The sequence below is a fragment of the Mytilus edulis genome, chromosome 7 (assembly GCF_963676685.1).
Source record: "Mytilus edulis chromosome 7, xbMytEdul2.2, whole genome shotgun sequence".
NCBI classification, from domain to species: Eukaryota; Metazoa; Mollusca; class Bivalvia; order Mytilida; family Mytilidae; genus Mytilus; species Mytilus edulis.
The window spans coordinates 15,128,352-15,144,953 of record NC_092350.1 but is presented as its reverse complement, the minus strand read 5'-3'; the positions used below and the strand labels follow the sequence as shown (position 1 = coordinate 15,144,953).

The 16,602-nt window shown below is 32.2% G+C and overlaps 1 protein-coding gene across 1 annotated transcript; it reads right to left on the bottom strand.

The window, feature by feature from the left end:
* Positions 1-10,351: 10,351 nt before the first annotated feature.
* LOC139530033 (uncharacterized) lies at positions 10,352-15,399 on the bottom strand. The gene is made up of 5 exons (XM_071326070.1): positions 15,321-15,399; positions 14,816-15,003; positions 14,325-14,387; positions 12,161-12,397; positions 10,352-10,641 (listed from the first exon to the last, which is right to left on the bottom strand). The coding sequence occupies exons 2-5, from the start codon at positions 14,994-14,996 to the stop codon at positions 10,403-10,405; spliced, it is 720 nt and encodes a 239-aa protein (XP_071182171.1). The 5' UTR covers positions 14,997-15,003; positions 15,321-15,399; the 3' UTR covers positions 10,352-10,402.
* Between the last annotated feature and the right edge of the window lie 1,203 nt (positions 15,400-16,602).

The following is a 16,602-nucleotide window of genomic DNA, read 5'->3' as shown; positions in this document are numbered from 1 at the left end:
TTAGTTAATAAATTATTTCATGATAAGCTAGGAAACTAAGGTTCCAACTTCTAACAATAGTAGTCAAAAGCATCCTTCAGGTGAATTTTGTCTCGAGAAATAGAAACTTGAGTTTCTTAATATTCTTTAAATGTGTTGTACGGACAACTTAAGAAAGGTTTGTTATAAATTTTACCAATACCGTATCACAGACAACACACCTGCTGATACCCTCCGTATTAACTTTAGTTCATGTAACGTTAACTTGTTTTTAAATTAAATCAAACTCTGACTGTCTATATCAAGTTCTGATCGTTTATATCAAGTTCTGATTATTTATATCAAGTTCTGACTGTTTATATCAAGTTCTTACTGTTTAATTCTGTTCTGTGTATTGCAATAATTGGGGATTAAATTGTTTCATCCTTCCACTTTTTGAATACGATTTTCTAAATATCTCGCCGTGTACTCTTTCTTATAAGCATCCATTTAATCATATTTGTCAATTTCAAATTCAAAGTTGTATATTTAAAACATATGCCTAGATACTCAAACTGGATACTTCTGCATTGACTAATATGAATGTTTGTCATATTTGTTTTTTGTAAATAGTTTGTTTATGAACCAGGACTTTAGTTGTCATATTTTTCATTTCGGGGTTTATTCTAGCTGACAATACGGTATGTATTTTTCTTAATTTTGAAGGTCGTACGGTTACTCCATTTGAAATGTGGTGGATAGTGTCATTGTCAATTATACCACATCTTCTTATTTTTGTATATTGGGAGTAATAAGTGTTACATTTGTGTAACTTTGTGTTGTTATGATACGTCGGAGTGGAATAAATCCTCAGCAATTGCTTTGGAAACAACAAAACGGGATTATGGGAGTACATGGACTTTTTGTGAAGAAAAATAGAGAACAACTTACTGCATCAAATGCGTCCAAGCTGTCACAAAAATAACCATTGTAAAAAATTATGGATTATCTTTCAATGGTCACCTAATGTGTGTTGTATTTTATAGCCGTTATAATTATTATTTACTATGGTATTATTATTTCGCACATACCAATTTAAAAAATGTTATTCAGCATGGATCTTGTTTTGACAGATTTGGTGTAATATCGCACATTGTTCATACTTTTATTGACATTTTTATTTGAAGGACATGCTTGGCCAACGCGAATAAATAAGTATCTAAAAGACCAATTATAGTCTTATTTCTAAACGAATTGGATTTGTATACCTCTGATTACTTTTTTTAAAAATCTACATGTATTTCATACACTTTTTGAAGCGCCATTTTTATTAATGGAACGTAGCAACATGTTATGTAACGTAACACATCTCCCAGCATAATGAATATAAATAACTTTGATATAATAATCAGTAACGAAGATTTTTGATCTATTTCGAAAACAAATCCCAGCCAGAAGATGGATACACCAAAATACGAAAACAAGAAACTTAAAACTGCTAAATAAGCTAATTGCAAAAATAAACATTTGATCTCTTTTTGTTTTTACAAAACATTGTATACACATTTGCATTAAACATCTTAGGTTGTCTCTTGTTCTGTTACGATTACTGTGGGCGTTAAGGGAAAAAAGATGTCTTTTACAATTGATTGCCCTTCAGTGACAATGTTTAGCCTATTTATCAGTATTTAGTGAAAACTACAGTAAACAAAGAGATTTTTATATCATAATTTTACCTATACAAGAGTTATTATAAATAAGAAGATTTGGTACTAGTGCCAATGAGACAATTCTCCATCCAAGGTATAAACAGTAAACAATTATAGGTCAAAGTGCGGCCCTGGACTTTACTGCCCTTTACTAACATTTTGTACGTTCTTTAATGACTTTCTTTAAACTATTGTATTTGTAAACTATATTATAAGGATAGCATGTTTGATACAAACTGTGTGTTTAATATTTCCTCAGAAGGATGGTATACTGGTTTTTCTTAATCAATATATAAGTTAGTGATATTTTTCTCAGAAACTACACATCAAAGCTTCTTGAAAGGACAAGTGTCATTTTTGTCCCCCTCTTCAAATGACTTCATGTTCATTATAATTAAATTTCATCATTAGTCTATGCATTAGGAATTTAAAAAAAAAAAGTTTAACATTTTGTGTTTTGGTGAACAGCTTGTGCCTAGCAATGGGTTTTATAGAATAAACTGAAATATCAAACTTAAAAGCATTTCTACTAGAAAAAAAAACCCATCTGAATCGATTAAAATGAGGGTTTTTGGTTGCCAAACACTTGAATTTATATTATGATTGAATCCTGCATTTATAGGAGAGCATAGCACTACCCTAGTAATCATACTGTTACAATACGACATTTATAGCCAATGCTATACATAAAAAGAACAAGAATGGGCAAATACTTTCCCATACTAGTAATTCATATTAAATCCTATATAGATATCTTTAGGTAAACATGCTGAAGGAGTTTCTCGCAACATTGAAGACTATATGGTAACTGGTAAAAAAATATCTTTAGTGTTTTTAATCTTCCTATTAGTTTGCAGTATATCTAAATATCACCAATGTCTAAACACAAACAGAAAAAAAGTAAAAATAACTAACATACCGACACTCCGAAGAAAATTCAAAATATAAAATCTGTAATCAAATGGAAAAATAACAACTGTTAGATATAGTAGAAAATGATGGATTAAACCTGGTTTTATAGCTACCTTAACTTCTCAGTTCTATGAGAGTCGCATGAAATTCGATTATACTGACAACGAAGTATGAAAAAACCAGACATGGTACGTGATTGCCTTTAATAACCGTTCTGTACAATGTTTAGGAATCGTAAAATTTAGAATATGAGGAAGAAAAAAAATAAAAACATTTCCCTTGTTGAATATTTTAATTCTGGATGTAAAGCGTATTCTGGTTAGCTGACGACGTTTTGTCAGCTCATAGACATAATTTAGTCATCAACGTCATCAACATTGCTTCATGGTTTACTTCGGTTAAAAATGGAATTTCGAACAGATATATATATCATGTTAAGGAGGGGTATTTGCAAAAAATACCAGTCAACAGAATATTAAATTTCGCGAGCCGTAACCCCTCAAGACCATGCTTTAACTGTTTAATTGCACCGAATGTTAACGTACAAAACGAATTGATGATCGTGACATTACAAGCGACCCATCGGAAAGACTATTTGGCAAATACCACGACAGAGAGGGTAAAAAAGGGCATATCCTTTTTGCATATACATGTACCCCGGCGTAGTTTAAAAATGAACGATATTCATTTGATAAAAGTAAATTGATGAAAAATAAACTGGCTATCAACCAATCAAAACCCATGATTCTTACATAAGGTGTAATTAAATATTAAATTATAAGAAATAACTGTTATATTTTATCTGTCTATTCGAAATAACATAAAAATGTGTTGTACACTTTAAAATAACCCGCTACGCGGTTATTTAGTGTGCACCACATTTTTATGTTAATTCTTCATAAATATCTTAAATATTAGTGGATGTTTGTCTCATGGGCAATAATAACACATCTCATTATTTGTTTTTGATGTAAAACTGATATCTTAATATAAGATATCTTAATGATTATAATTGGTAACATGAAATGAAAAAGATGATTTAAATTTAAAATGAGAAAGTTTCTAATATTCATAAATATATGATGTGCGGTTTTTTCCTATTTTTAATTGAACACCGAAATTGTTCAACTCCGCACACTTATTCAGAAGTATTTGAAGGTTATACATAATACGAAAACAGAACTAAAGCTGTAAATAAAGCCGAGAGCTAATACACATAAGTCGAAGCGATACCAAAAGAATAATCGGAATAATACAAAAGGTGCCGATATGGCAAACAACCAATCACTACATAAAGACCTAAATGGTAGTGATTTCAGGTTCTTCAGAATGGTAAGAGGATAATGTTTCAAATGCGAAACTCTGTTATAATTGTCATCCTGTCCCAAGCCATGCATGAGCCTGTAGTTCGGTGATGTCATTTGTGATTAAGGTTATAACACAATAATGACTGATGTACCCCTATTTTGACCTCTTTAACATTGTGTCTGTTTGTTTTGTTCCTGCATCATTGTCAAAATAATTGAATTTGATGCGACTGTCATACAAGTGAGAGGTTTAGCTAGCTATAAAACCAGATTCAATCCAACATTTGCTACATACGAAAATGATAGTACCAAATCAGGTATATGGCAGTTGCTATCCATTCGTTTGATTTGTTGGAGCTTTTGATTTTACCATTTGATTAGGGTATTTTCCTTTTTGAATTTCCTCCGAGTTACGTTTTTTGTGATTTTACTGTTTACATTTTTTCTTGTGAAGTGTTTCCCTCAGTTTTGGTTTGTTACCAGGGTTTGTTTTGTCTCAATCGATGTACGACTTTTGAACACCAGTATGCTACTGTAGCCATTTATGATACCATCTCAATAACCTATCAAATTAATGTTATTCACGTAGTTTTCTAGATTTGCTTTTATATATTTAAAAAAAGGTATTGCTTTTAATTCATTGTTTCAATTGATTTAAATGTTTGAATATTTAGATTCTCCTAAAACCTATCTTTAACCATAGTCGATGACCTTTTAGAATGACATTTTCACTGGATATGTGATGTCGTTCACGTATTGTTTTCGTATGATCAAGTACAGAACTAACATGCATACTTTTTAATTTGCTTATAAAAAAAAAAGAAATAAGATTTTAGCAGACAAAATGTTGTAAATTTGCTTTTTAAATTGTTGGGGTTAATTTGTTGTTGGTCCGTGTAACACTTATCAATTTAAAGTTTTATAAAGTTTTGAAATTTTGGATTTTTGGAATTTTGATTTAAGTTTTAAAATATCAAAATTTCAAATTGTGTAAAAGTTTTGAAATTTTGAAATTTTAACCAAATTATTAAAATATTAAAATTCTAAATATCGTTTTTAAATTTGATAGTTTAGGATTTTGATCAAACTTCTAAAATATTAAACCTTACGTGCAATTTTGATTATTTCACTTTTTGAAAGTTTGATTTTTTAAATATTTGATTAAAATATCAAAAATGGAAAAGGGACAAAAAGAGGGGTGCCTGTGAAAAGCGAAACGAAATAAAAGCGGAACGAAACGAAACAATATGAATTGAAAACATACTGATACTTTTAAAAAGTTAATGTATGAAATAAAACCCCAGACAGACAGTTGTAAGCGGTGAAAAATTGGATGACAAAATAAATATTTCTCAAAAGAAGAGAATTCATTTTAAAACAAGACGTAGGGATCTGATATTGGCCATTTTACTTGCTGGTTTTTCTAGCACCCATATTTAAGAAGAAACAGGAGTAACAGTAAAAACTGAACAACTCGCAGTAGGTCAAATAGTATGTTTAGGTTGAGCATGTATATATATTTTCTACTGAACTCTAAGCAATAGAAAGGCTCAATACACGGTGTATTATCTCTTTTGATTTCAATTTTTTCTGTTTTGCTCTACGACTTCTTACTTTCTGCGATCATGTTGGCTAAAGAATATATCATTTAATCTGTTCTTTGTAAGTTGTTGGCCCTTAATATTCAGCTTTGAGCGTTCCCTAAGAAGGTCGATCCAGAAAAGAGTTTCGGTCGTAACTTTTAACGTTATGTTTTCATTTTTATCGGTTTTATGACGATCATAATTATATTGCCTTGTATCAATGATTTTAGTTAAAAAAAAAATTTTGGTACGGTAGGAATACTGAATGCATGGTGTCCCAATTAAAGTTGTGCTAGTCTACAATGTGGGAGGTGTTTGATATATTTATATTTTATTTACGCTGAAGTTTAGAGTAATAAGACCAAATATAAGTAGATTGGAGCCAAGGTACTGTTACAAGGTATCTACATAAACTCATCATAGATGGATACCGGGATATACATTTTGCCGGTTTTTGCGCCAGACGCGCGTTTCGTCTACAAAAGACTTATCAGTGACGCTCGATTCAAATCAAGTTAAAAAGGCAAATAAAGTCAAATAAAATTAAAAAGGCAAAATAGATTAAACGTTTATATCAAACTTATAGCTATGGTTTTGTAAAAGTTGAAACCCATGTTACCATTCATATCATATATAAACGTATACCATAAACATTATTTTCAGCGTTCATATGTATGTAATTGTTGCCGCTGTACTACATTAAACGCCCATATATCTATTTGTAGGTGTCGTCATTTTGAAAATTGAAAATTCTTTTCAAATTAAAGTTTATATCAGCGATATACATAATTTTATTAAAATTGTTAGCGCTTCGACAAAACAACAACACCCCACTTTTAAAGTTAAATGGTCAGAGGCGGATTTAGGGGGGGCAGGGGTCCCGGGCCCTCCTTTTTGGGAAAAAAATTGGTTGCTTATATAGGGAATCACTGAAGCGTGACTGGAGCGGGCCCCCTCTTAGGTCAGTCAGTGGGCCCCCACTTATGAAAATTTCTGTATCCGCCACTGATGGTTGCTCCCTTATAGACAACGTTTGGACTGGTTATCATATACGTACATGTAGCTCCAATATGGGTCCTAAATCAACCACTGTTTTTAAATGGTAAATATAAGGAAAGGGATTTTTTTTTGTATTAAGGGATATTATTGTTCCGCGTATTTGCATTTTTTTATTTGAACATTTTAAAGTTATCATACAACAATCGACTTTCAGCAACCTAAAAATGCACAGGTACATTTAGTCATAATGGGGCGAGTAAAGAGAAGCCAAAGAGGGTGGTAAAGGGTTATTTTCGTGCAACGTGATCGCCGTTTTTTATTTCACGTTCAACGTGTTTTTACTTTTTTATTTGACGTTCAGTCGTGCAAGACGGGTGCCTCGTTCAACGTGTTCTGCTTATTTAATTTTACGTGCATCGTGTTTTTCAAAGTCTTATTTTGCGTGCTCGGTACTTTTTCAAATAAAATTGAAACAGTTGGCAGGGATCGTCAAGAAATACTTTTTTAAAAGCCGTAAACCAATTATATCATAAATGTGTATACTAAATCGGGAATATCAAGTAAAACAAAGAGTTAATATATACAAGAAGACAGTGACTCAGTCACAAAAGGTTCAAATAAAAGCATTTATTTTTCGTGCAACGTTCATTACAGAAATTATTTCACGTTCAACGTGAAATTATGTCTTATTTCACGTTTTTTTCGTGCAAGTACCCCCCCCCCCCTTTACCACCCTCGACAAAGTGTCAGCTGCATGTTAAATTTTTCCTTATTTGGCCATACACCAATGCTGCTCTCGAAAAACCAGTACAATGTAAAACGCTGAATTTTAAGTAAAGAATTCAACTACGAAACGCTGAAAACTGAATTTGAAAGTCAAGAAAAATAAGAACCGAAAAAAAGTGAAGAGGTGTAATGAAGTTAAAACATATCAAAATCCATCTATAAGGGCTACTTTGTCCGAGTGAGTTGAATCCCAAGTTTCTTCGTAATTTGTACGTAAACAACCTATTTTAAATAATCGATTTTTTTGTTGCCAGTGACGCATATTTCATGAATGTTCTGAAACAAATTAGCAATAAATACAACAGGGGGAGAGTGTACATAATGAAGACATAACCTTTCAATCAGTTTAATTGAATTGAGGTCTGGAGCTGGCGTATGGCAGTAACTGCTAGCTTTATATATAGTAGTCCTTTGTTAATTTATTATCATTGTCATTTTGATTAGTTTTGTTTGTTTCCTATTCTGACATAGGACTTGTATTTCCTTTTCAAGTGCGTTTTACTGTTCGTATTACTTTGTGTTTTTCATTCTTTATTGGCTAGAGGTATAGGGTTGTGATATCACGAAACATGTTTAACCCCGTCGCATTCATGTGTGCGCCTGTCCCAATTCAGGACCCTCTGTCCTTTAAGTCTTGTATGATTTTAATTTTAGTTCATTGTTATATTTCGAAGTTTAGTATGACGTCTATAATCACTGAACCAGTACACTTTTTTGTCTAGGGGCCAGCTGAAGCACGCCTAGCACAACGTTCGTTACGACGCTATACATTAAGTATTCCTTCCGTGTTATTCTTGGAACTGAAATAAATCATAAAAGGCAATATATTATCGTCATGCAATCGATAAAAAAGAAAACAAAACGTTTAAAGTTGCATGCGACCGATGCGCTTTTCAAGTTCTGGATCTACCTTCATCAGGAACGAGAAAAAGGTGAATAATGCTATTTGGTTTACTGCGAGTTGGTCAGTTTTCACTGTTACTTCTAAATGTTGGGCACTGGGAACACCAAATAGCTCTGAATTATTTATCTCAAACGCTAACCTTATATGAGAGATTTAAATCAACTTATTTAATTCCGATTTAAATAGGTTGAACAATTTTTTTTTGATAGATGCACAACCTTAAAATTTCAGGATACTGTTATCACATGTGATGTCTAATATGTTTTATATATATAAAAAAAAGGCTTTCTATTATTTATTTGGAATTAAAAATGATTTGATATATTTCGTGCTATTTATCTATAACTAAGAATGATTGTTATCAGGGCCGTGTTTACATCAGTGTTTACAGGCACCCTTCTTTTCGCCCCTTTTCTATTTTTGATATTTTAATCAGAAATTTGAAAAATCAAACTTTCAAAAAGTGAAATAATCAAAATTGCACGTTGGGTTTTGTATTTTAAAAGTTTGATCAAATTCCTAAACCATCAAATTTATAAACGATATTTAGAATTTTAATATTTTGATAATTTGGTTAAAATTTCAAAATTTCAAAACTTTTACACAATTTGAAATTTTGATATTTTAAAACTTTGATCAAAATTCCAAAAATCTAAAGTTTCAAAACTTTTTAAAACTTTGAATTGATAAGTGTTACACGGACTGTTGTTGTTGGTTTTTTTTGTTGTTTTTTTTGTGTTATTTATTGCTTTTGTTATTTTTTTTTTTTTTTTTGTTACATCTTTTCGAATACTTTTAATTGTTAATATTTAATACCTCCCGATCAGAACACTGCAGTTGGAAACACTTTTAGGGGTTTGCTTGTTGACATGCCTTTGTACAATATGATTGGAGGTTTGTTGCAATGTATAGTCCGAATTAAAATATCGACTTAACGTCGTTATTATGCTCCTATGTAACACAATATATATCTTTTGTATGAAAAATAAATCCAAAAAAATACGCGCATTCATGTATAAGGTGAGCTATGACCACTTGGGTTGTTTGTGATACACCAGAAGATTAAACAGCGACCACGTATGATATCGACTTAGATTTCTCCTCACCATATTTGCGCTTTGTGTACATACTACTCACTAAAGACACTCGAATAAAAATGCTAAATCAACTGCTGGTTGGGAGCTTTAAAAACTTACTTTGGTGCGCATAAATGTTTTTAATATAAGAAGAGGATATTATTGCAAATTATACAATTCTTCACAAGAGATCAAATGACACAGACATTTACAAATATAGGTCATCGTTCGACCTTCAACAATAAGCAAAGCTAATAAGCAATAGCTAGATAAAAAAAAAAGGCACCGAAATGGAAAATGTAAACCCATGGAAAAGAGAAATCAAATTGCAAAATTATATACAAAATAAAGAACGAAAAACAAAAGAAATAGCACGTCAACAAATGAAAAGTACAAAGTTAAAGGCTCCTCACTTGATATGCACATACAGAACGTGGCAAGGTAAAACATGTTCATGGACGCCCACCTCTTTCCCATAGCCTGAGACGATGGTGTAACAAAACAACATAGGGACAAACAATAAAAACAGTTAAAAAAAAAGCTAAACACATCAGGTGGATACAAATAGAAAAACATTCAACAATAAAACAGAGTTGACATGGCTGGCTACTTGTACATCCCATCAACAAAATGACACTGAGTACAGAATTGAGATGACTTGCAGTTATTAAAGCTAGTCCAAAGACAATTACAACTGATAAAAACAAAATATGTATCTAAGGCCATTGCTTATGGGTAAATAAATAATGTCATAATATTTTATTATAGCATTATAACTTTTATTAGAACGTCACCGATGAGTATGGCAAGCAAAATAATACACTTTGCATCTTTGATAAACAGATTTTTAACAGGACATTGGGTGAATGTTGACTGCTGGTATTGGGATACCATCGAGGAAGAAGGTCAACCAGTAGTACGTTGTATAGACCGAGTGCCTGTTAAAGTAGATACCAATCTTAGACATGTGTGTGTGCAATAGTTGTTAATAATTTCCCTTAGTGTTACATTGATGACACTAAGGTCCCTCCCTGTAATGTTATTTGCAAATGTAACTAGTGGATTTAATCAGAATCGATAACCTTCTGAAAAATTAATAATTTATAACGGTAAGTCATTCAAATAAAAATAAATTTATTTGTTATAATATGACATTTTTTGTCAAATGCTACTTTGTACAAACAACACAAAGTAAGTCTGCTTCATTTGAATACGGTGGACATCTCAAACTGCCACATTTGGTCCGGAGAGCATAAAACAAAGCTCCGTTTTCATCTCCATTTTTATTATCCAACGGTTCTGCATTTCTATCAAAACAAGCGAAGTCTTTTTTAAAATGATTTACGTGGTCACTCATCAGATAACCTTGATATTCTGAGATCCATCCTTTATAACAAGTCTTTCGACCTAAAATATTTATAAAAGAATTCTATTAATACATAATAAGTCACCATCTAATCCAAGACAATTTGTATTGTCATGTGCTCACGGTTTTAATGCGTGCATTTATATTCTATAACTATACACAATCAAGTGAAATGTCATATACTTCATGGAAAGAATGCTGAAAGTTTTATAAAAAAAATAACAAATATATATAAAAGTACCACTAGCCTTTTGTAATTCTAAAATTGTTATCTATATAATTATTAAAGGAACCAGTCTGACAATTTACTACGACAGACGCGTGTTTCGTCTTCTTAAGACTCATGTGGCGCTCAGATCAAAATAGTTCTATAGTCAAACAAGTACAAAGTTGAAAAGTATTGAGGACCCAAAATTCCCAAAAGTTATGCCAAATACGAAGAAGGTTATCTATGCCTGGGATAAGAAAATCCTTGGTATTTCGACAAAATTCATAATTTTGTAATCATGAAATTTATAGATAATGCATATATATATAAGAAAGAGTTGGAGAGCTATGACCGAAAAGGAAATAAAAATAATAGCCATATCTATGTAAGTTTAACTTTTCCTAAAGGGAGTTAACCCATAATTACTATAATTTGAGTAAGTAAGTAAGTAAGTAAGTTACTATTTATCAGAGTGACATGTGAATCATAACATACATTTATACAATTATATACATAGCAATTTGACATTTACATTCGGCCCACTGGACCTATTTGTCACTTTGGCTATATTATATCATATTCGAAAAAAACGTAAAAGTTTACAAATAAAAATACAGAATGAGACATAATGTTAATTTTTCTATGAATGAATACTGCATTTACAAATTTTGCAGTTGAAATTTGATTGTGTTTCCGTAAATGAATAATTTTATCGCTGATTTAACAAAAGGTTTGTTAAGTCTTTAAACTGGTTTGATCCTTGGATGGTATATAAGCCTAATGTTTAAATCTTATTTTTCTATATACATTGTATTTTCACAATTTTTGTTAAAGAACAAATGCTTTGAATTTGCAAAGCTAAAATGTAAAACACTAAATGATTGATTAAAATATCGAATCTACGTTGTACCGAGTGTTCATTGAAGTGTTGCATTTTCATAATAGCAAACAAAATTGAATATTATTCATTCCATAACAATGTAGTATAACCATGCAAACTGGTTTAATACGTAGCAAATCGTTGAACATTTCGCTTAAAGCTTTTGTTCCTATAGTTCTATAACAGATTAGTAATATTTCAGTCAAAGTGTCGTTGCTTTTATGGTGATCATACACACAAACTTAGCATTCGTCATTTGTCATTTTGAAACCGTTTATAAGCTTCATGTTTAGTATCAGTTTACTCATTCATAAAGGTCAGAGGGTGACCTATGATTGCCTATTTGTACGTCATTCTGTGTCTAATGTAGAGTTGTCTTATTGACAATCATACCACATCTTCTTGGGTTTTTTTATAATCAAATTGATTCTAAATCCTTTCCAATTGATCACAGTCTATAACATGGACATACCTGGTATCATCAGGACCGTTGATCTGTGTTTTTTGTAACATACAGCACATGGTACCTCCTTGTTGTTCATACTTTCAGACCATCCGGATGGCTTGTATGATGAACCAAGTTCATATTCACTACCATATACTTGAGTATTGCCATATGATTGATGCAGTCCATTCTCTGGGTCACCAGGGAGACACAAATAGTTCACACCACCTCCTTTAATTTTATGATCGGTACCACCAACTTGTCCTTAAATACGCCAAAACATAATAGACAAACTCTACTACAGCGTAGAAATAAATGTTATAACATTTTCCTGTCAAAATTTTTTTTTTAACTTCTTGTGTTGGAGGATTTCTGTTTTACATCATCTTTTATTTCTATTGAAGTAAACAAAACATTAGTTGCTTCATAAAAAAATACTTAAGATTAAAAATAATATTTAAGATTAAAAAAAAAACTATTGTTCAATATATATTAAAAACAAATTATTGCAGCATCGATATCTGTATCCAAACCTTTGTCTTGGTTCCGTTTCATTGATGATGTTGGCATGAAATGGATTGAATCCCAACAAAAACTGGATGATTTCATCAGACATGCAAACAACGCCCACCATTCAATTAAATTTACGTATGAAATTTCCGACTCTAAGATATCTTTTTTAGACACAACGACATCTATAAAGGACGGTGTCATATCAACAGACCTCTACTGTAAACCCACAGATAAACATCAGTACCTTTATCCCCAAAGCTGTCACCCCAAACACTGTACAAAAAGTATCCCGTACAGTCAAGCTCTCAGAGTCAAGCCGATTTGCTCCTCTGAGGAGGCTGTCACGAAACGGTTACAGGAACTCCGCGAATTTTTGACAAAACGAGGTTATAAGAAATTGGACATAGATAAGGGGTTTGCGCGCGCTAACATTAACAGTCGCAATGACCTCTTACAGTACAAACGGAAGAGGCGCAGCAAAAAAGTCCCGTTTGTCCTAACATACAATCCAGCCTTTACTAATCTTTCACGTTTGATCCGTGCCAATTGGCAAACTATTGCCAAACACCCTAAATTATCCAAGATCTTTCCCAATCCTCCTGTCTTAGCTTTTCGGAGACCAGCAAGTCTGAAAGACTTATTTGTTAGAGCTGACGTCTCCTCAAATAAAAGCTGTTCAATTGCAGGATGGTGCAAGTCATGTGGTAACAGACGTTGTCTGACTTGTCAACAAATACTAAATACTCAAACATTTACTTGCCACTCAACTGGGTCGGTGTACACTATATTTTGCAATGTAACTTGCAAAACCCAGAATGTTGTATACCTCCTTCAGTGTCGATGTGGCATGCAGTATGTTGGCGAGACAGAGCAGCCATTCAACAAACGCATGAATGGTCATCGAAGTGACTACACTTGCAAGCCCGAGCTACCCATAAGTCGTCATTTGAGATCACCTGGGCACACACAAACTGATCTCAAAAACCTTACCATCACAATCATAGACCACAACGAGGGTTGATCGAAGGTCGACAGAGTCACTCGGGAAAGAATTTTGATAAGAAAGTTACGGAGAGTTTCCCCCGAGGGCATAAATGAAAAAACATAGAATGAGTCCCTCATTTTCCTGTCATCACTTGTTTCCAGTAACTCGGGCTTTAGTACTGGCTTTACAGTTCGAAATTCTTTTTTAAAATACCAGTTTTCAAATTACAGGGCTCCATCCATTTAGCCACGTAGCCACGTTTAATTAATTTTACCTCATTAGATCAAACTTATTTTTCTTATCATTATTAGACTGCTATTCGTTTGGGAGACTAAAATATGTAGTTTCTGTTGCAATTGCCCTACCGTTGTCAAATTTGAAATATTATACAAACTTGGATCGTTTAGGACATTTTTGATTTTTTTGTTTGAGGACTGCCCTCAATGCAGTTATAACATCTAAACTGTCACAACCTTTGAAAATTTAGAGTTGTGCCAGTGACAACTCTACATCAGATTTATCCATCGGATCACCAGCAGTGATGGTGATACATGGCTGTGTATATTATGTATATACAACTCGTCTAAACATCAACCCAACAATGTTAGTTCTGTAAATTTGCTTTCGCAATTTTTTTGTTCTACCCTCGCCGGGATTCGAAACCAAGCTACTGAGATATATAAAGTTCATTACCTGTATACACTATATCCGCTCCTTTTGGACAACTTTTCTTACCCCAATGCACGTACGTCACTCCTACCATAAAAACAAATAAACATCTGTTAAGGTTCCACTAACGTCAAAATAAAATAGGACACTACAGAAAGAACTAAACTTTGCCTGTATTTTTCAACCTATAATAAATATAGTCCTAAACTATGGGAACACATGTTTATTTAAACATATTTAACATATACACACTGTGAAAATAGTAAATAAACTTGAAATTTTTATGTAATGGCCAAACTGGTTTTGGGGGTTAACACTAAATTTTCCAAAACATCTGGAGGACAGCTGACTTAATTTATTATTGAGAATCTTTTGAATTGATAATGATAACATTATAACTTAATGATCAACATTAAGTATATTCGTCGCATATCATTTTATATATTTCTGTTGAACATGCCTAAAACGTTATATTAAAAGGCAAATATATTAATATTGGTATAAAATATTATAACCTGTATCAGCAGGTTTGCTTGCATGATATGAACTTTCTTCTTTCCTTGACGTGTGAAGATAATGTTTCATCATATCTATCAGAGACTGATCTGATGCCGATAGGTCATAGTCTTTACATTCATGGTTTTTGACAATTACAACAACAGTTGTCAGCACTATTGTCACTAATGGTAAATTCATGTTAATTCTGCAATGAGATATAATGTAAGTAATATATAGGATTTATAAATTGAAACTAGAGGTATCAAGACATATGTTTTTTTCGCAAATAAGTTTAGAAATATTGAAATCGGTGGTGCTGAATTATTTATATTTGTAACTTGATTGTTATTGTGTATTAGATATACAACGAAAAAAAGATATCTCTCTCTTGAGTAGAATGTTATAAATAAAGATAATTTCTTGTTTTAAAACCGCTCAGGGAACCACAGTTGAATATCCTAAATCTAGAGTATTTGAGATCATACAACAAAATTATAACAGGAGTCAGAAACTATAACTTACCTTAGTTTGCTTAATTAATACGCCAAGGAGTGATGTCTTTTTATACCTACTTTAATTTTTATTTCATTTCTATTTTCTGAAAACGAATATGAGAAATTTGCGTGCCTGTATATTTGATATTGAATATACCTTTCAACTATTTGGCAGACAGTCAAACAGCAGCTGTTGATGAATTTTATTTTTCTGAACAACTTTTTTCGTCCTTTGCTTTTACTTGTTGCACTCTGGATTTCTATATATTTGGTGTGAGGGTCTATGAATTGATGTTGTAATGAGTGTGTTTACCTCCTTTTATATGACTCGCATAGATCGTTGCCGTTGTGATATTATAAGAATTTTTTTTTATAACCTGATGTTCAGTGGTTTCCGTTTGTTGATGTGATTCACGTTACTCGTTTTTATATGGAAAAAAACTGTTGTTATTTCCCGTTTGAATGGTTTTACACATGATATTATAACTTACCACTTGGACTGTTTAGATATCTGCATTGTACCTTTGAGGTTCCATGGGTAAAGCCACTGCTATTTAGATAACTTCCTCTTTTTCAGATGTCACTATTTCAGAGCACTTGTCTTTGCTTTCCAGTTCATACCATTCGTTAGATCCATGTATGTTTAAATCTGCCACTGGTGATGCTTGTACATGCATGTCTGAGTCTACCTCTGGTGATGTTTGTACATGCATGTCTACGTCTACCTCTGGTGATGCTTGTTCGTGCACTTCCAAGATTTAATTCAATGCCTGTACCAGTAAACTTAAGGTTTACAAGTACATATGAGTTTTCTTATCTTTTTTCAGGAGAGTTTGAATTCTTACATAATAAAAACAATATTTAAAACCTCTAAATTATATGATGAATTTAAATCATTGCAATTAATAATTAATCAAGGCTTTGTCTCTGCATGATTCTGATAGGTTGAAATATTTCAGAGCAATATATATGAATAGTAAATAGTGGTCTGACACGTTATGTCTCCGGCGGTATCAACAGCTTAGTAGTTTTGAGTTATCGTGAAGTATTATTAAAATTGTCGATCATTTCAGTTTTCTAGTTTTGAAAAATCATCAAATTTTGAAATACTCGAAACATTGTGGGTTGGTTTTTTTTAGCCACCTGTCTATTATATCTTAAGCTAAGACCTATTTTGCATAAACTTTTTGAAATAATTGCAATGCTCTTCAACTTCGTGTTTGTAGCTGGCCGACCAGGGGTTTTTTTGTCCACTAATTTGCGTTATGTATATGAAACGTAAAAAACTATCAACCAGGTATTTTTATCAT